The 22462-nt window shown below is 43.1% G+C and overlaps 1 protein-coding gene across 3 annotated transcripts in view; it reads right to left on the bottom strand.

Moving 5' to 3' along the window:
* Positions 1 to 22462, bottom strand: part of stan (Protocadherin-like wing polarity protein stan) — a 78277-nt gene that overhangs the window by 5979 nt on the left and 49836 nt on the right. For all 3 annotated transcript variants that reach the window (XM_075873680.1, XM_075873681.1, XM_075873679.1), the window contains exons 22-30: positions 20367 to 20534; positions 19266 to 19386; positions 17979 to 18197; positions 16569 to 16789; positions 14915 to 14981; positions 14730 to 14809; positions 5023 to 5191; positions 4024 to 4119; positions 2922 to 3081 (exon numbers count right to left, since the gene is read on the bottom strand). In XM_075873680.1, coding sequence (XP_075729795.1) covers positions 2922 to 3081; positions 4024 to 4119; positions 5023 to 5191; positions 14730 to 14809; positions 14915 to 14981; positions 16569 to 16789; positions 17979 to 18197; positions 19266 to 19386; positions 20367 to 20534 — 1301 coding nt within the window. The remainder of the gene's footprint in view (positions 1 to 2921; positions 3082 to 4023; positions 4120 to 5022; positions 5192 to 14729; positions 14810 to 14914; positions 14982 to 16568; positions 16790 to 17978; positions 18198 to 19265; positions 19387 to 20366; positions 20535 to 22462) is intronic.

The raw sequence follows: 22462 nt of genomic DNA, 5'->3' as shown, positions 1-22462 counted from the left end.
GTTCTCTTGTCTTGCTTCAAATAACGGTGCTGGTAATCATGCACATGTATACCACCACAGCGTTAGAAATTACTAATAGATGCTATTCTACACTCTTAAGGTTGTCCTCGTAAGTCAAAGCGTACTTATGCAAGACGATATTATGTCAGTAAATACAGACACGAAAGGCACAAGTTCTATGTGCGTTTTATGTCTCAGTGTGTGTTTACATAGTAGATTCAGTGCTAATTTTGAAAAGCCAAGAGCGAATAGTTCACTTTAAGTTTTACCCCAGTGTTATTTTATTTCTGGCTGTTTCTCCCTTACACCAAATTGTTCCTATTAACATTTTGCCGTACTCATGTGGGACACGACTGATGCGTAAGAGAGTTCACGAACACTGCCGTCGTTTTGATAATGAAACGTGCCTGTCACAATTAGATCGCATAATCATTTTCAACATGACAGACTATACTTAAACTGATGTATTCATCAGTTCTTGGGATTTGGTTGCGATTCCCCTGCGATGAGTATTAGTGCATATTGTTTTAAACCACACATATGATTTCGAATACACAGCCCAAAGCGTATTTCTTCGCAGACTTCACAAATGAAGATATCAGTTTGCACTTTTTTATGTGCATTTCACGTACATACAGTTTTAGTCTGGGACCTGTGCTGCATTGTATACATACCACGAGAAGCATCAGTTACACAAGCGAAAGCATGCTTGCCTCTTGAACTTTGCTGCCAACAACCTAGACAACCCCAGTTACTGATTTATTCTAGGCGTGTAGTAGTATATAGCTGGAATGAACCCCCCTTTTACGAATAAAGTTTTAATTTCGATCACAAGAGTAATTTATATGGTGTGCTTTCTTCAATACACAGCTACTTCAGCCTCATGACAAAATTGCTGTGTAGTATTTCCTACGCTCCAGACAATATGAACTGGTTGATGAACGAAGTACGAAACATTAATGAAAGATTTGCAACAAAGCATAAAATTTATGAACGCAATTATTAGACTAAGATTTAACAAAGATTGTGGGGTCTCGATGTCCCGAGAGAGAGCACCATGCTCTTGGAGTGAACGTACACAGTAGACACGGTCGGCACAAACCAAGTCAAATAGACAATTCTTTAACTACTTTTCGATCGACGATATTGTCAGCCGAATTACTATAACATCAATCGTGATCAACAGGCTAAGAAATCTTTACACAATATTAAACAACCCTCAACAACATGACAAACAAGGCGGTGTTGGTAATGCCTGATTCACCACGTGGGTCCACCTCTAGAGGCAACCGTCCGCGCTACTGCCCCACGCCAAAAAAGATCAGCTTATTTCTTGCGCGCCGCCACCAAGGCGTGCCGCCAGGCATCGCCGCCGGCGCTGGCGTTTTCTAACTACAGTGGAACTTCGATTATACGTCCCCCGGTCCTGCGACGACCCGCGTTTTACGACGAATTGGCTTGGAGCCGGCAAAACCCCCATAGAACTAATGTATTGAAAACCTCCATTCTACGACGCAATTTTACGCCGGCCCCGGCTCGTACGACGCTTAGCTGGACTGTTGGAGAAAAAAAAAAACCTACAATGACGCACGCAGGCTGCCACGCAAGCACACTGCGGCCGGATGAAAAAAAGGCGGGAAACCATGGAACCGAGTTCGTTCCTCCGCACGTTATAGCACACTATCCGCGCTGCCACCGCTGCCACCACAGGGCCTCTCCAATTTTTTGACCCGCTGTCGGCCATAGCTAGCCAGAGCCAACGTTGTCCAGCCGGAGTGCATTCGTTTTGCTTAGTCGCATTGCACTGCGCACTTACCTTGGGGCCTTTTTTTTTTGTTTTCTGGCTTCTTTTGGATGGTTTTGTAGTGACAGCTGTGAGCAGGTAACATGGCAGATCATTTCGAGCTCGCTTTCTAGTATGCAATAACTTTCACTAGATTTCGCGTCGTTGTACCGGGCGTGTTGAACGGCGATTGTTGAGCCTGTCTACATTTGGGACAGCCGCGGGAACCGGAACTAGCTGCTGTCTAGGTACCAGAGGGGTAGACAGCAGCTAGTTCCGGTTCCGCTACCAGAGTTCAGCAACCTAGAGCTGCCAGGATCCTTCGCGGACTATGTTGGTGCCGACGACGACGTTGCAGTGTGCAGTGCAGTGTTGCTGGATGACATTATCGAAACTGTGCGTCCTGACACTGCGGGAACTTCCGACGAGAAAGAGATGGATGACACTGCAGAGACTAGTGCGTCCGTTCCGACGTACACGGACGTGTTGTGCTACGTTGACAACATTCGGCGGTTTGCTTGCGCACGCGACGAGATCGGCGACTTGCTGCCAGATGTCGCAGCTCTCGAAAGAAAGCTGATGCATTGTGGCTAGGCAAACTCGCAAAACGTGAGAATAAAGATTTGTTCACATCTCCGATAAAATGCGTGGTTGTCATTTTTTCAAGTAATTTAATCTACCTTCATCGGAGCAGCGTAGATTTGTGCCGCGGACTTTCTTGCGCATTATGTGACAACTGTTGTGGGGCAACAACGACCATCAGTGCCTATATTCTTGGTTTTTCGATTATACGACGCCCGGATTATACGACAATTTTGCGTGGTCCCCTGAAAGTCGTATAATCGAAGTTCCACTGTATAATGATGATAGTGGTGATCAACGCTCGCGAACACAACGGCAGCTACCGCATGATAATTGCGACCCCTAAATGCGGGTTCTGCGCGAGACACGTGCGCCGGCGCAAACAACTTTACAGGGGGTGTCAGCACCCCCACAAGATGATGCTGCTGTTTTAACAATGGACAACCAGCATAATTTGGAATTAGTCAATGCTAGCCATCACTCAGACATTACTCGACATTAGCCATTACCCAGTCAAAACGTAACAGCCAACATGAATAAGTGTAACAGTTCTTACCATTATGCACCTGGCTTCTGCGATGCGGAATCCTTCCATTACTGTTCCAGGGGCTGCTTGATGTCTTAGCCGTAGAGCGGCTTGTTGTAGACGATGTGGATATGCCAACATTTCGGTGAAGTATGTCGAATGATGAGTTATGGTACGCTAATGCCGACCTCTGTAAGGTTGCAAAGCACAGAAAAAGACGCTTTTTTATTAGTACATAGGAAGATAGCTCATTTTCTCATGCATAAGCTGACCCTGCATATAACCCGCACCCCCAAACTAAAAAAAATATAGTAGGCTCTCGTTAAATTAAACCTGAAGGGACCAAAATATTATGTTATATTTAACGGAAGTTTCATTCGCTAAGAGATGGAACTTGGTTCAAGCTTTTTGGTACGAACCCAACATAGTAGGAGCAGTTGTTTCATTTAAAAAGTACACACATACCTTGATATAACGAACACAGATATAATGATATAGCGGTTATAACGAAGTAAATAAAAAATAGTCACGCAATAGATACAGTGTTATGAAGAAGCTTTATAATGAATTTTCGGATAGAGCGAGCTTACTTTATTGCAAGCTGCAACTTCGTTATAATGAGGTTTAAATGTAATTCTGTGTCCGTGATTTTAGTTTACTGAAAGTCTTTCGTAATAAATAGTAATAATAATAATGATAAAAAAGAAACTTGAGTATTGCTGTGAAGACTTCTTTCTTGCATTACCATCTGACTTGTGCATCGAAATTCGCATACAATCCAAAATCCACACCCAGATCTCATCTCTGATTTTTTTGTTTATCTTGTGCAGGTTATGTGCAACGAAACACACTATATGTGTTGTCACAAGAAGTGCTTAATGTTAAGCCCTCTGCACTACATAAAATTTTAATTGCATGTTCCTCACGAATACATCCTGCCTTGACAAAGAAGTACAAGAGGAACAAGAGTTTTCCGTGCACTGTACAATGCCCTAAATTTCATAGGTTAATGTGACCCAATTATATAACACGCGATTAATTATTGCAAACTTCACGATGAAGTACTTCACTCCGCAATCTGATTCAAGACCTGGCACACAAGCTTCAGTAACAGCTAAAGTGACATACTAACCGAAATCATGGATGCCCTGGTTCCACTGAGACTTTCGTCGTAAGGAATTTTCTTTCCTCTCATCCTCGCCCAGACATAGCACAGATGCTGACGAACCTAAAGATATGAGAAAATATATCAAAACTGCAAACCGCCAGTAAGAGCGAGTACCAGCAGTAACTGATAACCAGCAGTATCGTAATGACAATGTCGCAACATTCAACAGATGTTCGACAACCAAGGTATTAGTGGGAAACACAGTAAACCTTGCAGGTACTCCTACAAACAGCCATGCATGATTCAAAAGTCTTATCACCCTTTGTTTCATGTGCTTTGCCCCTAGTTCTCATTGCTGTTCACAGGCGTTCTCTTATCTGAAACTCAAAATTTTTTATTACGTGTCGCAACTACTTTCTTTATTTTTTTTCGGTATCTCTCTGTTTGTCACCATAAAAATCAATGTAAACCAAATCAACTACAAAGGTCACACTTCAATTTCCGCAATAATGACTTTGTCACCAAATGAAACAGCGAATTACCGAACAGCAAGAATACAGGACGTAAAAAAAGAACCTAACGCAACCATCCAACATGTACAGACAGGTCGACTGTTAAAGGAAACGCTTGCGTGCAGGGAGTGTGCAGAGTTCGCGCTCTTGCAAAAGCATAATGGCTTGGATTTGTATAATACTACTGGTGGTTAACAGCTGCGACTCTTTGAGACAACCTGGTGCCGTGTAGAAACTATATTTCCAAGTTCACTCGCAATAAGGCGTCCAGCAATACGAAAAGCTTAACAGTAGACAGTAGTGTATTTACTAGATAAAATTGAATTGAACCACAGGGCAAGATATAGCAACCAGTTCAAGTTAACACACTGGTAGTCATCATCAAGGTTACAACAGGTAGCACCATCGACTTTAAAGATTGTAGACATTGAATGTGGCAGCGTTACAGAGGTAAGCGTCGAAACATGACACTCGCGGTTTGTGATAAGGCAGCGAGAAGCTGTGCACGCACCCTTCGGTTAAGAATGCAGTAGCCGAGGAAGATGTAGATGCCAGTGATAAGACAGACAGCAGGAAAGGCGAGCCGCAGTTCGGGTGGCTCGTCGCTGACCGACAGCAGGGCAAGTGTCCAGCAACTGCCGACCAGCGGCAGAAGCAGTACGCTGACCCACAACAGCACCCTGAAAGAAGAACACATTGGCACAAAGGTTAGGTCAGCAACCCAATTAAGCAATTGATAAGAACCAAGATTTCAAAGCTATGTGCAAGGCTCTAGGACAATTTTGACCAAGCAGACCAACCAACGTAGAATGTTTGGCATGTATATAGTTGAACCCATGCATATTCAACCCACATATAACAAATAATTGTAATCTCACATTGAATATATATTTGAATACTATATGTAAACCGTAGGTTTACATATAGTAATACAAATGGGTTTGGCTGTAGTAGTAATGGCTACAGACTAAAAAAACCTCGTATCCCAAGCCATTTTCGCGATAAATCAAACTTTTTCAAGAGCTTCTTGAATGGGTGAAATGAAAAGACGAAAAAACTGAAGCGAGATGACAAAAATGCTGAACCCACTGCCTGGGTCACGTCGTAAATTTCCACATTGCTTGCTGTTGATACATTGAATTTCCATTCAAGAACGATTAGACCAGTCATGTGAACACGAACAATGTCATATGAGTTATTCATCAACCATGCAGTGCAATGCTTGTTCGCACATGACAAGCCTGTTTGTTTTTGCATGAGGACAGTATGGAGAATTAGTGTTGCTACAAAACAGTAACGAATGATCTGAGAAAGATAAGGGAACGAGAATGAGAAAACACGAAACTTAACATTAAAATTTTTGATGTCCTTTGCTACTACGGACATTGAACTTCAAAAAGTGATCAGTTAATCTTGAATCAGCATTCTGAATAGCTGAATATGATTACTGTTGAAATGTCTAATATTTAGATACCCTTATGATTAAGCGACTTTGAAACATCTGGATGCTTCCTTGAATGACAAAGATGCATGAGCGAGATTGCTACATAAGCACATTATACTGCATTTTTCTCACGTATATATGTCCGCACAACAAAGGCAGAAAACTTGGAGCTAAATAAGCTAAATTTGATGTGTAGGCTATATGTGAATTTCCACATGAAAGATGGCTCCCCGACAATGACCATCAGAAATGCAAAAAAGAAGGATTTACAGCACTACGCAGAAATGTTATAAATATATATATTTCCATGAATTCTACAGGTTTTCCCGCTCACTTTAATCCAAGTGCCAGCCTAAATAATCTGCACGCCATTGAAATAATCTGAGCGCCGAGCTATTTAATCCATGTGCCAAACATTTAATCCAAGCGCCAACATATTTAATCCAAGCGCCAACTCACTCAGGCCGCGTGCCATTGAGTTTAATCCAAGTGCCACCGTATTTAATCCGATTGCCAATGACTTTAATTCAGGTGCCAGTCAGTTTAATCCACGCACAAAAACCAGAATACGGGACGTAAAAACGGCAGTGCAATCGAAATGCAGTTCCTACAGTATAAAAGACAATAGTCGGAAGGTAGAATCAGTCATTATTTTTTGTATTCACCGGTAGTATTCTTGAAAAAAATTACTGCCGTGGTTCGCTTAAGCCATGTTTGGAGTGCTTATACTTTGCTATGCGCAAGTTTGTATAATGAGTGCTTGGCCCAGGTGAAATAAATTTAATGAAAACGAAAAAAAAAAATGCAGGAACACATTACTGAATATCTTACAGTACAATGAAATTCAGTATCCGACACTGAAGCTCATAATTGGCTTTGGTACACACTACAACATTACATGACCAGGACAGGTCATGTAATGCGAACGACACACTATGTTTATTGGAGTGCCGGAACGCATACTAAGAGATTAAAAGCATGGTCGCGGGCAAAGACAGCTACATAATCAAGAAATTAGGAAGCCGTCGCGCGGCACGCACTGTGAAATAGAGATAATTCCAATATGTTTTTTTTTTTCCTGTAGTGAACATAAAACGTACATTGGTCATTCTGATGTGGCAATAGAAGTTTTATTTGACACTATTTTATGCTCTTATTTTTTTATTTAAGCAAAGTTAAATGTCTCCAATGATACGGACAGTACTGATTGTTTGTTTAGCTTGTTAGTTTTGTGACGTACTTGATGAATGCGATGAAACGAGCACAGAGGAAACAAAATGATAATAACTGACCTTGGGCCTAGCTTTATTTTTTTTGCATACGTGTTTTTTTTTGCGCAGCATTATGCCTCTCATCGCACATTGGAAGCTTGCGGATGCAGTGCAATCACTAAATTATTTGTTCTGTCCCCCCCTCTCTATCTCTACACACACTCACACACACACACACACACACGCACACACACACACACACACACACACACACACACACACACACACACACACATATATATATATATATATATGCGTGTGTGTGTGTGTGAGTGAGAATTTATTAGAAGGCAGAGAGGTCGGCCTGAGCTAGTTCACTCTAGCCTGCTACTCTACACAGGGGATAAGGGAAAGGGAAAGAAAGAGGGATGAAGGGTGATGATGGGGACAAGAAGAGGTGGTGCGTAAGTACAGTAACCACTTAGTATAGTACCCTACAGTCTAGTTTCTAGTCCAGTGCTTTTTATAAAGTCTAGAACAGCCTTTGTAGCAGTTTTTGACACTGTTTGGTCGTTCATTGCTGACAATATGTGGCTTTCACTTAATGGTGTTCGTCCAATGCTTGCCAACGTTGCAGTTAGCATTTCTCTTTGTGCCACGTATAATGCACAGTCACAAAATATGTGAGCTATCGTTTCGCGCACTTGGCAGCGTTCACAATTTGGGCTGTCCGCACGGCCGATTAGGTGGGTGTAGTGACGAGTGAAGGCGACGCCCCGGCTAATTCGGTGCAGTATGTTAGCATGTCTTCGGCTGATTTTCTCTGGAAGACGAAAAGTCATACTGGGGTCTGTTTCCCGCAGGCGCTTGTTCCGGTGATCTGGTAGCAACCAGTAAGTGGCAGCGCATTCGCGCATGAGTGATCTCAACAATGTGTTGACGTCACCTCGCGAGTAGGGTACTTTGACGTACATAGGAGCGTTGTATATTGCCGCTTTTGCTTCGCTATCGGCTGTTTCGTTGCCAACCAGGCCGCAGTGTCCAGGAATCCATTGGAGTGTAATCAAGTGACCGCCCCTGTGTGTTAGGTCAAATGCTTGGACGATTCCTAACGTTAACTCGTAAAATTGGCCTCTTCTTAAGCAAGAATGGATAGCTTGAAGCGCTGATTTTGAATCAGACAGAATCGTCCATTTACGCGGTGCTTGGTCGTTCACAAATTTTATGGCTTCTTGTATAGCAACAAGTTCTGCAGCTGTCGAAGATGACCTATGATCTAATTTGTACTGTCGGGAAATACCGAGTTGAGGGATCACGAAGGCTGCAGCTGAGACGGATGAAGTTACGGATCCATCGGTGTAAATGTGCACAGAGTCGCTGTATCGGTCATCTAAATGTGCCAAGGTGAGTTGCTTGAGGGCAATATAAGAAACATGCGACTTACACGAAATTCCACGTATGTGAAGGCACACCAGCGGTTTAGTCAATGTCCATGGACGCACTGCAGGGATTACGGCAGGTGCAAAGCCTGACGGGATCATGTGTCTATGCGTATCGAGGCATCGCGAATAGGTACAGCCTGGTCGGTCCACTTGTAGCGAAGACAACGGGTGCTGTGCATGTCGGGTAAGCAGACGAAGGTGCACTCGAAGAGGCTCACAGGACGTGTAAACCTGTATAGGGTATGTGCGTGACTCCTCTATAGTGCCAGAGGTAGATGTGCACCGTGGCAGGCCAAGGCATATTCTCAGTGCTCGTGCCTGAATGCTCTCTAAAGTACGAAGGCACGTTGCCCGCATGCTGGAAAGCACAGGTGAGCTGTATCTTATATAGCCCACAAACAATGCCTTGTATAACTGCAGAAGACTTTTCTCCGAAGGGCCCCATCTCAGTCCTGCTATAACACGAAGAACATACACAAAACTGATTAGTTTGTTTCTCAGCACAGTCACATGCTTTGACCAGGACAGGTTGCGATCAATGACGACCCCTAAATAGCGGTGGTGCTTAACCACGGGAATCACTGCTCCGTGAGCGAAGATTGGGTACCGCGACATTGATTTCTTCGTAAATGCCAATGCAGCACATTTTGCTATTGAAAGTTCCAGGCTCTGACGACGTAAGTACTTAGATGTTATTGATGTGCCTTGTTGTAGCCTTGCTCGCAGTTGTGGTCGCGTTGCTCCAGATGCCCGTATGCATATGTCGTCCGCATACGCACTGATTCTGACAACGTCGGGAAGCTCAGCTTCAAGGCCAATGAGTGTTATGTTAAAAAGCATGGGGCTCAGGACGGCGCCTTGCGGAACTCCACGGCTTACGAGGTGCCTGGCCGTGTCACCGTCGGATGTCGACATAAAAATGGTACGTCCTCTGAGATAGCTCCCTATCCATGCGTGTAGTCGGCCACCTACGCCGATGTCTTCAAGTGCGTCAAGAATGGCCTCATGGTAGACGCTATCGTACGCGCCCTTTATATCTAAGAAAATGGCCCCTACCAATCTCCGACGTTGTCTTTCCTTTTCAACAGAAGAAACTAGATCTACAACACCATCTATAGATGATCGACCTCTACGGAAGCCATTTATAAAATCTGGTAAGCCGACATTATTCTCCAGCAGCCATTCCAATCTTGCCAGCACCATGCGTTCCATCACCTTACCGATGCAGCTGGCTAGGGCAATGGGTCTATAAGAAGACAACTCGTGTGAACACTTGCCTGGTTTCAGTAAGGCCCCTATGCGGCTGCACTTCCAACTCTCTGGTACTGTCGCTGTTTCCCACGTAGAGTTGTAGAACGTCAAGAGAGCCTGCCTTGCTTCCTGGCTGAGGTGATATAGAGCCGAATAAGTAATTCCGTCAGGCCTGGGTGCGGACGACCGTCGGGACGTAGAAATCGCAGCGTCGAGTTCGTGCATTGTGAATGGCAAGTCGAGGCGATCGTCGCTGGATGGCGGTGAGGCTAAACACGAAGGTGATATCGATAAGGAGGACATACCTACGAGTAAGTGGCAGTAATCTTCTGCAACCTCTACTTCAGGTCGACCTTGCTTTAGAGCCAAAGATCGGAAAGGGAACAACTGTTGAGTGGGCATCTGAAGGCTTCGGACAGTTTGCCATATTCGAGACAGGGGTTTTCTGGGATCAAGAGAGCTACAGAATACCCTCCACCGTTGCCTATCGAGCTTATCGAGATGTCGCAATACATGTCGTTGTGCTTGGCGTGCTGTAGATAGGTCAGCTGGTGATTTCGTCCTCCTGTATTTTCTCTCTGCCCGGCGACGAATTGCACGAAGGTATTCATATTGTGCGTCAAGTTGTGATCTTGGTAGCGACACATTCACAAGTTTCGTATGCGTTGTTAAGGCTGATGAAATTAGGCTTTCTATTTCAGATATAGATTGAATGTTCCCGCACTGAGCATTTACAGAAGCTTGGAATCCTGGCCAGTCTACTCTTTTCACAGGCCGGGGAGACGAACGATGGAAACCTTTAAGCTGTATATATGTAGGGAGATGGTCACTTCCATGTGTTTCAACGTCTACAAACCAACAGGCGGTAGGCAAGAGACTTCTGCTCACAAAACATACGTCTAGACAGCTGCTGTACGATGCGCCACGGAGGTAAGTAGGTGAGCCATCGTTAATGAACATAAGGCCTTGATTGAGCACAAAATCGGCAATGTCCCTGCCACGGGTGTTCATTGAGGCAGAACCCCACATGGGATGATGTGCATTAAAATCCCCAACTAATACATGTGGTCCAGGGCAAGCTTGGAGAACAGACAAGAGATGGGGACAGTCCACGTGGCTTCTAGGAGGAATGTATCCACCAATGATTGATATTGAACATCGCTTGTGCTTTATAGATAGGCAAATATAGTCGTTAGAAGCATGAGGAGCCACGGCATGTCTCACGTACGTTAAATCTTGACGTACACATATAATTACTTTGCTCGCATTTCGATCATTCTGTGACAACAATGTGACGTATCCGGAAATACGAAACGACGACATCATATTCGGCTCACATATTACAACCAACGGAAATTTGTATTTAAACATCCGTTGTCGAAAGTCAGATAATCGGCTTCGCAAACCCCGTGCGTTCCACTGCATTATGGCAGAGGTGCGCACACGTTCATCGAAGAAATTCGCCATATTGTTTATGGAAGGGTCAGCAGTAGCGGTTCCAGCACGTTGAGGATCTGCACTGCTGTTTTCGCTCCTGGTGTGTGTAGCTCGTTGAGAATCGCACGAATAGATTTTAATAGATTCTTCAGCATAGTTTGGCTCTTCTCAGTGTTTTGCCTATCATTTTCTGCCCTCTTTGAAGTTGCAGCCCATGATGTGGTCTTTTTTATTGTTCCAGTCGGTAGCGAAGGCCACTCAGTATCTGAAGCATCGGCGTGCAACGCGGGCGTTGGTCCACTTTCTGCATCCCTGGGACGTGGTGCATACATGTGTGTAGCGGCCTGATAATGCATACGCGTATGTTCATCTGTTGCTGATGGTGATGCATCACTCCTATGTCCACTATGCTTTCGCTGGTGCCTACGTTTTGGACGACGTCTGTGTCGGCGGATGGACGTGACTGCCTCTCTGTGTGTCGAGTTATCTCTGACCATCTTCTGCAGGACGCGAATTTCTTCTTTGATCTTCGGGCACTCCTTCGACGTTGCTTCATGTGCACCAGAGCAGTTTGGGCATTTCAATGGAACAGCAGTATCGCAGTTTTCCACCTTATGAGACCCGCCGCACCGCTGGCAAGTTGTCTCACTTTTGCACACTGCGCTGACGTGTCCCAACTTGCAGCACTTGTGACACTGCAAAGGCCGTGGCACGTAAGGGCGCACGGGATGTCTCACGTATCCAACCTTCACGCTAGGGGGCAGAGTCTCAGAATCAAATACTAGTTTGATGCAGCGAGACTGCCCGAAGCGGCGTATGGTCACGATTTTGACTGTCGACGTCACAAGATTCTGCAGGTCAGCGTCTGTGATGTCAGCGTCGACGTCATTTATCACGCCAGTCGTTGTTCCTTTCCCGTGAGCGAGAAACGCGCAACCTGAAATACTTCCGAGCTGCGTGACGGCCTTCAGTTTGTCAAGAATGGTTTTGTTTGTCACATCAACTGACAATATGTTTTTCCTGCTATTTATGCGAATTTCATTCACTTGAGCAGGTGCAACTCGCTCGAAATAATTAGTCAATGACTGCCTGTTTAGTGAGTTCAGGTTGTCTGATGTAGACATGGGTACGTACGAGATGGTGAAACATCGCTTGCCTTTGTCTAGCGCCGGTTGTGGCTCTGCCGTTGATGACGTCCTGCGAAGCTTGTGTGTGTGTACACATACATACATATACATATACAGGAAAACAAGAATGATTACTACTAATTATTCTAGAAATGCAACATAGGCACATGTTAGTGTACTTATTAAAACAGAACTGTCTCATAGGGCTCGGAGACGGATGTTCATAAGTCATCTTCATGCAAAGCGGCAGGCACGAAAGAGAAATTGTGCCGATCAAAGGCCGCGCAGTCCACGCGCTGTATTTGTTGCATCGAGTGGCGAGCCGCATCCAGCAGCAAAGAACGCCTGTGCTCCTTTTTCGTCATGCCTTGTGGTGTCACTAAAACTAAATTACGACGTTCGCTCAGGTAGGCCTTCACGTGTGACTTGAATTTCGAGAAGGCTTCTTCTATAGGGTTAAAGAAAGGACTGTACGCTGGCAGGCGCTTAATAGAGTGCATGGAGTTAGCCAAAGCCGCCTGTTCTGCTCGATCGTGAGCAGGTGCATTATCAAAAAGGAATAGAGCTTCGGTATTTGGCTCATCACGTTCTACGTGGGCCGAAACATCACTGAGGAAGTCATTAAAAACAACCCAATGAACTTTGTCCACCACAGTCCAGTGAATAACTCCATTTGCGGGCATGCATGCTATAGTGTTCAAGTTCACTCCCTTTGTCGTTGTGGTCATGTGCACAGCTGGTTGTCCTTTAGCTGCCCTGCCGAAGTTCCTGGAACACCAGATATTGAAGTTAGTCTCATCCAAATAGAAGCGGCAAACACGCGGTCCATCAGACTGCAGCCGCGTACAGCATGCGGCTGTGCTTGATATCGTCACGGTTGCGATCTGTGCGCCTCTGCGTCACTAGCTTCATCGAGTAGCAGTGGGCATCCAGCAAGCGGTCGACTGTGCTTGCACTGATTGTTACTCCTGGCATTTCTTTCTCCAGGGCCTCCTTTATTTGCTTCAATGCAAATGTACAGTTTTCGTCGACAATTCGTCTCAAGGTACTCACGACGTCATCTCCAAACTTCCTTTTTGAACCCCCACCATGCTTTGATGTTTCTCTGTCGGTAGCGGCAATCGATCTTGCTGTTTTAATGTTGATGGCTAGAGAGTCGGCCAGTTGCTTTAAGTTACCGCCACACCTGTAAACATCCACAATCCTAGCCCTGTCGACCACCGATACTCTGCTGTTTTTTCGACGAGGTCGTCGGTGTTCTTAAAATGTGGTCCTCGTTTGCGTCCAGCCATGACTTCAAGCAAAGCTCTCTCTTCGTCTGCAAATGTTCCCGTATGAAAACACGCATTTCAAGTAAACACGCTTCAGCTACACTAAGCATCGTCTGTTACATGAAAACCGGAGTATCTACTTTGATGCTTTTATAACAACTTATTTCCACATGAACCAGAATAAATGCAAGTTTGGTATTTTTAAGTGGTTATTTCTGATTTCAAGAACGAATGGATATCATCTGTCGGTCACTGTTCTCCCTGGGCTGAGCAGACGACTGCGGTAGCCTCAGCGCATAAGTAGCCAAATGCCGTCTGCTCAGCAGACGACACGAATCTATGCATATGCGATGGTGTAGATGGTTAATCGGAATGAAGCAGTCGCAATGCAATGAAGACTAACATGGACTCTATGAGCAAATACATTTAAGTACCCATACATGCAATTACTACTGTGTTTTTTTTTATTTTGAAGCTATAACACCAAAATGTTAAGGGGAAGTCGTAATGCGCACTTCATTTCATAAGCGCTACCAAGTATAGCTGAGGGAAAAGTTCTTGCTGTGACACCACGTTTACGTTATTCTGACATTTATACTATATATAGTGGCTAACTGTGTGTTTCTAGCGCATGGATTAAACTGACTGGCACCTGAATTAAAGTCATTGGCAATCGGATTAAATACGGTGGCACTTGGATTAAACTCAATGGAACGCGGCCTGAGTGAGTTGGTGCTTGGATTAAATATGTTGGCGCTTGGATTAAATGTTTGGCACATGAATTAAATAGCTCGGCGCTCAGATTATTTCAATGGCGTGCGGATTATTTAGGCTGGCACTTGGATTAAAGTGAGCGGGAAAACCTGTAGTTGTAGGTGCTGCTTATATGGAGGGGCAGGTTACAGGAGAGAAAATACGGAACTTCTTTGTCCCCCCTTTAGCCATGTAACACATGCAGCGCTTTTCAAGGCAGACAAGCTAGCGAATCTAAAGTTCACATCGTGCACAGTTGGTTCGTTTCATCATTTCGCTAACCTCAGGTTTCCAAAGTCCATCACTGTGTCCTTGATCTGGACACTCGCCCGTATCGACAGCGAGAAGATCACAAGGGTAGCCTGCATGGAGATGACAAAAGGTGTTGGTTAACTACTGACCCTCAACTATTGACGCTCAATTCAATGAGCATGCACTACAGCGTCAAATAATGTGATGCAGCTTACCAGAACCATTACGCAGATCGGTCCCACCATGCTCCACACAATATTCTCGTACATCGAAAGCCAGCAGCTTCAAAGAAAGAAACAAAAAGAATAAGCTTAAAAATGATGAGTGCTTTCATGGAGTTTGTGCTTCCACAGCTTACTCTTTATGAAACTGTAGACTATTTTACGGGTGGGTTTCAGTGCCAACATGTCCGGCTGTTAACTTTTGCACTTTGCATTTTCAACATCCAACCGAACAGCATTATGCTAGACGTTCATGCATAAGCATCGTTGGGTTGGTGTGTGTGATGTTTCGTGACCTTATCGATTCAAATCGCACTATACGAAAACAAGAAAACATCGGCTTAACAGTTTAAGATGACGGCGCCCACGTATCTTAGGTAAAATAGTCCATTGTCAAAAAATTACAGTTGAACCTCTCAATAATGAAAACCCTCAATAAGCGAAATTCTCGCAGCAATGAAGAAATCTGGCGTCCCCGACGAAATTCCACAGAGTTCAATGCTCTCAACAGTGAAGAGACCTTGAAAAGCTCTGCCGCTATAACCAGCGTTTTAGGTAGCAATCTGCAACGTTATCTTTTACCCCTGAGCTAGTTTGGAACTGAGAAGTTCGAAAATTGCAGCACTGCTCATTCGACAAGTCGGGCACATTCGTTTTCGCCAGCAAACATTTGTGCAACCACTGCTGTTTACATTTGATTGAATGATGGTGATAACAACGATGCTTTTTTGTTTTTTCCATGAGAACAATTTTTTGCTAATGCCTCTGTTGTCAACTACATCAGCACATCACATTTCAAGTGCCCGCAAAGAATATCAGGAATGACGAGACTGAGGAAAGTAACAAAAAAAAGTAAGTGCATGTGAAGTTCTTGACACTTTTGTCATCATTCTTGTCTTCCTCAGCACTTACAACAATAACAAAGCTATGTAAAGCTGAATAAACTGCGAGGCTTGAGCCATGAAGCTGCTTCAAATCAACATGAAACAGAGCATTATGGGCGACTTCTTGAAATAAATTTGGGTTGTGCAATGTTACTGATGTGCACATATCTTCTTTCTACTTTTACAACAATGAAATTCTCACGAGAACAAACTAAATTGCTTCCCCGGTGATTTTGCTTTTGAGAGGTTCAACTGTAATAAAAAAAAGTATATATCGGTATCAGATGATTGAAAACTAGAGCTATTAAAACAGTTAAATTATTGGTGCAAAGTGAATTTGTATATTAATGTTTTAGTGCAAATCGAATAGAACATTTTTCAAATACTTCAAAGTGAAATTACAGAAACGAGGTTGCAGGGGATCCCTAAGCACATTTTTATAAAATACGAAGGTGGAAGTGTTTTTTTCTGGGGGGGGGGGGGGGGGGCTAGATTGATGAAGTGCTGGAGGGATGGTGTTACATCTTTCCATGCTGCATGCTGTTTGTTTATCAAATTACTTTTCATGAATAATAAGACCACTTGTGTGAAAGTTACTAATGTCAGATGAATAGTTAACATCTTGTGTCTGGCACAGCATAACTTCAGCTGCTTTTTTTCACGCACAAAAAAAAAGGCCTAACCAGTAATTAACTAACCACGTTACATGATGCTTCAGTTTGTGGCAAGACAGACATAAGGCAATTGCATTCCAGGAAACTCACAAGTTGTGGGTAGCATAGTGGTCAGCTCGCACGCCGACGGCCAGCCCAACCACCACAGCAGGTGCGCCGTAGCCGAGGGAGTAGTAGAAGCGCATGTGCCCGTGGTTGACGTCCTTCATCTCGGTGAGCATGCGGTACAGGTGGACCGCGTCCAGCGAGAGCCAGGCGAAAACGCACAAGAAGCCGTAGTGCAGAGAGATGGCCAGCAGCTTGCATGGGAACTGCAGAATCGGGGAGCTTGAAAGGAAGCCACTAAGACGTGCGAGTTTTGTCGGAAAGCAGCATAAGGTCTCTGCCTGTGCCACAGCAAGGCCTACCTTCATGAAAACAGCATGACAGATGAGGAAAAAATTTATTCAGAGACTAATTGCTCAAAGACTATTTTGGCAAAGCTGGTTATCGGTAGGTAGTGTGTATAGTTGAACCTGGATATAGAGAGTCTGAAGAGAATAACAAAAATGTTCTGTATATGGATGATTTATTATATAAAATATTTTTTATATCGAAAGTATATTCAAAAAATTTTTCAACTGTTTGACATACACGATAACTTGTTACATGTGCATTTGATACATGTGGTTTTGATTGTAACATTGAAGTGCTCTTCCGACAAAACTGGTAGATGTTCTATTTATTATTGTATCTAAGCAGACAGCGCAGACACTCTGTGGTCAATGGCTACGAGATGTAAATCCCAGCATGCTGCTTCAGAGATTCCCGGTGCACTACGAGCACCCGCCAGCATATATCTCATCTAGGAGGCCATGGAGAGAAAATGAGCTGGTTCTCAATATTGTGGAATGTGTGGCACATTTAGGACATGGTAACAGTGTCTGTTTTTTGTTATATTATCAGAAGCGTATCTTTCTGTTAGCTATTGTAAAAGCATCTACACATACTTCGAGCATAGAAACTTTGAAAGCTGCTTTACATATGTACAATCAGTAAATAGGCTTCGTATGCGCAATGATTCATAGTTACTGTTTATAGTGTGTATACAGAGCTATGTTTACCTCCATGAACCTACACCAGCCCCTACAAATGTAAGTACACTTAATAAGAGAAAATCGGTAAGTTTTTACAAGGCTTTTAATAAACAAGAAGTGACAATAGAGGAAATAAAAGAGCATATTTTAGTTACCAGAGGCAGATTTGTACATCTGGGGTTTCCAAAGTATGACATCAACGATCTGCCAATGTCGGCGACATAATGTGACAGTGTCGTACGAACATGGGGGGGGGGGGGGGGTGCAATTTCCGCTCCATACATTGACTTAAGGTGGGGGGGGGGGCGATGAACCTCTGTGCCCCTGAAAAGGAATCCTGCACACCGTTATGGCTACAAAGCACGTCACTTCACTTGCATAGTTTGCCATTACCGTCGGTGACCGCTGTGCCACTGACACTGACCTCTTGGTAAAGGAGCGTTCGACGCAGCTTGAGGGCAACCAGGAAGAGAAGCAGAGAGACGAAAAGGCAGCCAACGAGGTTTCGATGAATCGAGTTGGAGTTTGTGCAGGTTCCCCGGAGAAGGCTCAGCACGAGCCACGTCAGGAAGAGCATGACCAGCGCGCCGACGAGGCCAGACCAAGCAACCGCTCCTTCCGCTGTGGAAACCTCGGCTAAGTGCTACAAAAAGAAAGAAAGGCAGAGCATACCGTGTGAACAGTAGCAGATAAATATGCACTCAAGCCTCGATACAACAAACCCTGATAAACTCAAAACTCAATGTAACGAAACAGGATATAACAAAATATTGATTGTAACGAAGTAAATGAAAAATAGTTTTACAATAAATATAGTGTTAGGAATAAACCAATATAACAAATTCTCGGGTATAACAAACTTACTTTAGTGTAATATACAACTTTGTTATAATGAGGTTTGAGTGTATAACAAATTATGGATTATAACGAAGTGAAGAATAGCCTTGTTATACAGTGTTAAGAATATACGTTTATAAAAACTTTCGGATATAACAAAGCATTTTCATGGCAGATCTGGCTTTGGTATACAGAAGTTTGCCCGGACAATATTTTCGGGTTTAAAGCCTGCCAAGAAAGTAGAAAAAAATCGTAGCTAAACTCGAATTGTGGGTAATCTTTCACCTCTCACTGTGTGCCGATTTTTATTTCTACTTGTTTATTTATTTATTGTCATTACTAATATTGTTGTTGTTATTTCTTTGTGAAAATGTGTACTTTGACTAATCGCTCACAGCTTGTGTCAAGATATCGCAGTCGAAAATCTCTCCAAGCTGCCATTCGAGCAGCTTTGCCTTCCAGACCTTGCACAGTTTCCATGGATTTATTACATGTCTAACAACGCCAATACTTCACGCAAAGTTGCTGCAATGTTGGTTCTACATTATAAACATCTCTGTGTTGCCTCAATGTTGTCTCAACATTTTTAATGCTGCTACAGTCTTATGGCAACAAGGCATGCTAATAAAGACGCCAATGATGGTATAAACTAGTAATTTAGTTTGTAATGTCTGATAATTCCTGAAGTTTATGTTCATCATAGTGAGACATAGCTTAATTGCTATTTTTCATAAACACAGACTACAGGGGATGCACTGGTGAAGTACCTCGTGAAGCAAAAGTGCTTCCTTTAGTCAGACTCTCAATGAAGACTTTGTACCCAGATCTTAATTTAAAAAAAAAAGGAGAAGAAAAAAGTCAGACGAGCTTTTACCTCACGACTGACAATGTCAGTCAGAACGGCAAAGCTGCTGAGGTGGTCACAGGAGCAGTTGACGTAGGCGGTGTCGAATCCTTCAACCTTGCAGCCTCGGCTTGACCACTTGCCGCGACCACTTTGTAAAAAAACACACATAGAGAAAAAAGTTCACTGTTTCAGTAGGGTCGGGTATGAATCGCGGTAGTGATAGCTGAGCTGGCACCTGGCTTGATACGAGTCACGTTTAAGACAGTGTCTTTCTGTTAAAGCCTAACGCCGCTAAAAAATTGATTGTGCAAGTTCGTATTCGAATATGCAGCAAATAATGGGCAAGAAAGGAGGAAAGCAATATAGATAGATGCTTGCCCATGTTGTTTTCCTTTCTTTCTTTCCATGCTGTAGACATTTATTTCGTTCAAGGATGCATACTAGAAAAGGCGCTTTTACGACCAATGGTCACTTTAGCAAAAAACAATTACACTCGAACCTCTCTATAACAAAGTCATATCTGCCATAAAACTACTTCATTATATATAAAAATTCTTTATATATGATTATATGTAACATTGCATTTATTGCATAGCTATTGGTCACTTTGAATATAACCAGTATTTTGTTATATTGAGGTTTGAGTGTAATTTTAAGTATATTTAAAGAGAAAAAAGACACTAAGTGAGCATCATAAATTCAGACATGAGCACCACTACCTCCTCGGTGATTCTTGTCAGTTCATGAAGTGACAAAACTGCTGTATAAATCTTGGCCCACTGTTTCAATTTTATAAATGCAAAGTGACCATGAAAATAATGTAAAGGGAAACCTTTGAACTAAACAGACAATAAGATGCAACAACAATGTTATTACAAAAACTGACAGCCATAACACAATCGTGACGTTTAGCAAACTAACGTGCAACCTGCTACAGCAAAGTGCGTGGCAAAGAATCAAGCGAAGGTATAGAATTAATGCTCTTCATGCAAGGCCTCAGTTTATCCTTTGTAAGTGACGTCGTTAAAGCTAATGTGGGCTGCTTCTTCGGGCAGTTGCAAAGAAAAGACTTGCACTGTATTTGTGTTAATTCAGTAGTTGATACTAACAACTTAAGAGTTTACTCACGTGGATGAAAACATCCAAAAGACGCACTGCGGGTGTTCACCTCGAGATCGAATTCTCGGGAAGCGGAAACGGACCTTGATCTGACCGACAGGTGTGCCCGCATTCGCCGGTTGAACCACCAGCGTCGTCACAGGACTTCCGAGCGCCAGTTCGACGCCAAACTTTTGCCTGTAAAGTTGAACACATCATGGCAACATGAACTTGGGTTTTCCCTGGATTCCTTAAACTTTCAGCAAAGAATTTATTAAGTCGATTCTGCTGTGTTTCAGAAAGTGCCTATGTAGTATATGCCTACAAAAATCTTGTGGCTAGACAGGGCAAACGTAAAAAATCTCAAAGAAGGCATGGTGGGCCCTCCGCAACAGTATATGCAGTAGGCATTCCACAATAGCTTGAAACGGCCAGTGTAACCTCCACAGCCATTCCTTTTCTTGTGATACGGTGTCTGTTGAAAAGTGAAGCCAAGATAATGATTGAGAAGGTTATACGAATGAAAACAGATTACGCTATTTTATTCAACCTTTAAAGGCTACACTCAACTGTCACACGAGTTTCTGTTCTCATTTTACAACATTCCAATCTGACTCATCAAATGATTACAATTTGCAATACGACTTGACAACAAGAGTATAGCCTCTATACAGGGTGTCCCAAATATTATGTAGCAACATTTGAAAAAAAAAAGAGGAACATTGTTATGCTAACCACGCCTAGTGCATATTATTCCCAGCATACTGTAGTAGCCTCTACTAATTTTTTGTTAATGAGGTTCAGTTATCTAGTCCTAATTATGTTTCTGACTTGACAAGTACTCATCTAATCCTTAAAACGTCAATGAGGCATATGTAGGCATGTTTAAATGATATCTAACAGTGCTATTTTCAGCGGCATACTAATTACGTGCTCATTTTTCCTTGTGTGGTAAAGGAACCACACGAAATATGAGAAATCACAAGCGACTACGCTGCCGCCCACAAGAGGTGGGAGCATAGCACTGACTTGCTCAAAGCTCCCAGTGATCCTGTTTGAGGGCACTGCTTCCTGATGTGTGCTGCAATCTAGTCATGTGTCACTTTTAAGATTTTGTGGGTCTTGCTCATTAGCCGAAAGAAAGAAGCGAGCAAGCGATTAGTACGTTGTTGAAAATAGCGCAGCTAGATGTCATATGAACATGCCTACATATGCCTCATTGACATTTGAACGATTAGATGACTACTTGTCGAGCTAGAAAGATAATTAGGGCCAATTAACTAAACCTCATTAAGAAAAAAAATTAGCAGTGCCTACTGCAGCATACCGGAAACGATATGCACTAAGTGTGCTCTGCATAACTAGATTCCTGTTTCTTTAATTGTGCTGCGTGACATTTGGAACACCTTGTATAGCACCTTGAATGATATGCTATGACGGGGCCCTCACTAATGATTTCCAAGCTTGAGACAAGTCCTACGTTATTATACAGGTTTGAAAATTTGAGCAATCAACTGATTACTTCTGATGAGAAAAGAATTTGCCAAAAATGAGGCTCATTCTTCAAACCTTGCTTGGAGGCACAACAGCCAGTAATAATTACCAGCCTCTCGATGACTACATACGTCGCCATTCAATTTTTGAAAATTTTTTTTCACCTTCAACTACTATCTATATTTTTCATACTTATAGTATGTAAATAAGACTTTAGACTGCTTATTTTACATGGTCTTACATCATAGATCGCATTTATACATTTATTTGGTTTTCTTTGACGTCACAGATCCACGTATACTCTTCAATAACTCAGATAAAAATACGTGGCCTCAAGAATATTGATGAAGATTGATTATAGTCATGCCCAAAGCCTTTTGTTGGCAAGCCAAACAGATACAGTATATCATGATGACGTGAATACTGAATTCTATACTCTAAAGCAACTGTTAAAAGATATAATAAAGAAAAGCCAACGTGAAATTTGGAAGTGTTCCTATGATGAGCCTGTTAGTGCACGAATGACTAACCATGTACTTGAAGTGAAAGACTACTGGTATCATAAACAGACGCACACCAAAGGCAATGGCTACTACCTAAGTGATTATAAAAAAGCTCACAATGAAACAGTA

Source organism: Rhipicephalus microplus, chromosome 9, assembly GCF_043290135.1.
Source record: "Rhipicephalus microplus isolate Deutch F79 chromosome 9, USDA_Rmic, whole genome shotgun sequence".
Classification (NCBI taxonomy): Eukaryota; Metazoa; Arthropoda; class Arachnida; order Ixodida; family Ixodidae; genus Rhipicephalus; species Rhipicephalus microplus.
The sequence above is the reverse complement of the archived record's forward strand: the minus strand, read 5'-3'. Positions and strand labels throughout refer to the sequence as shown.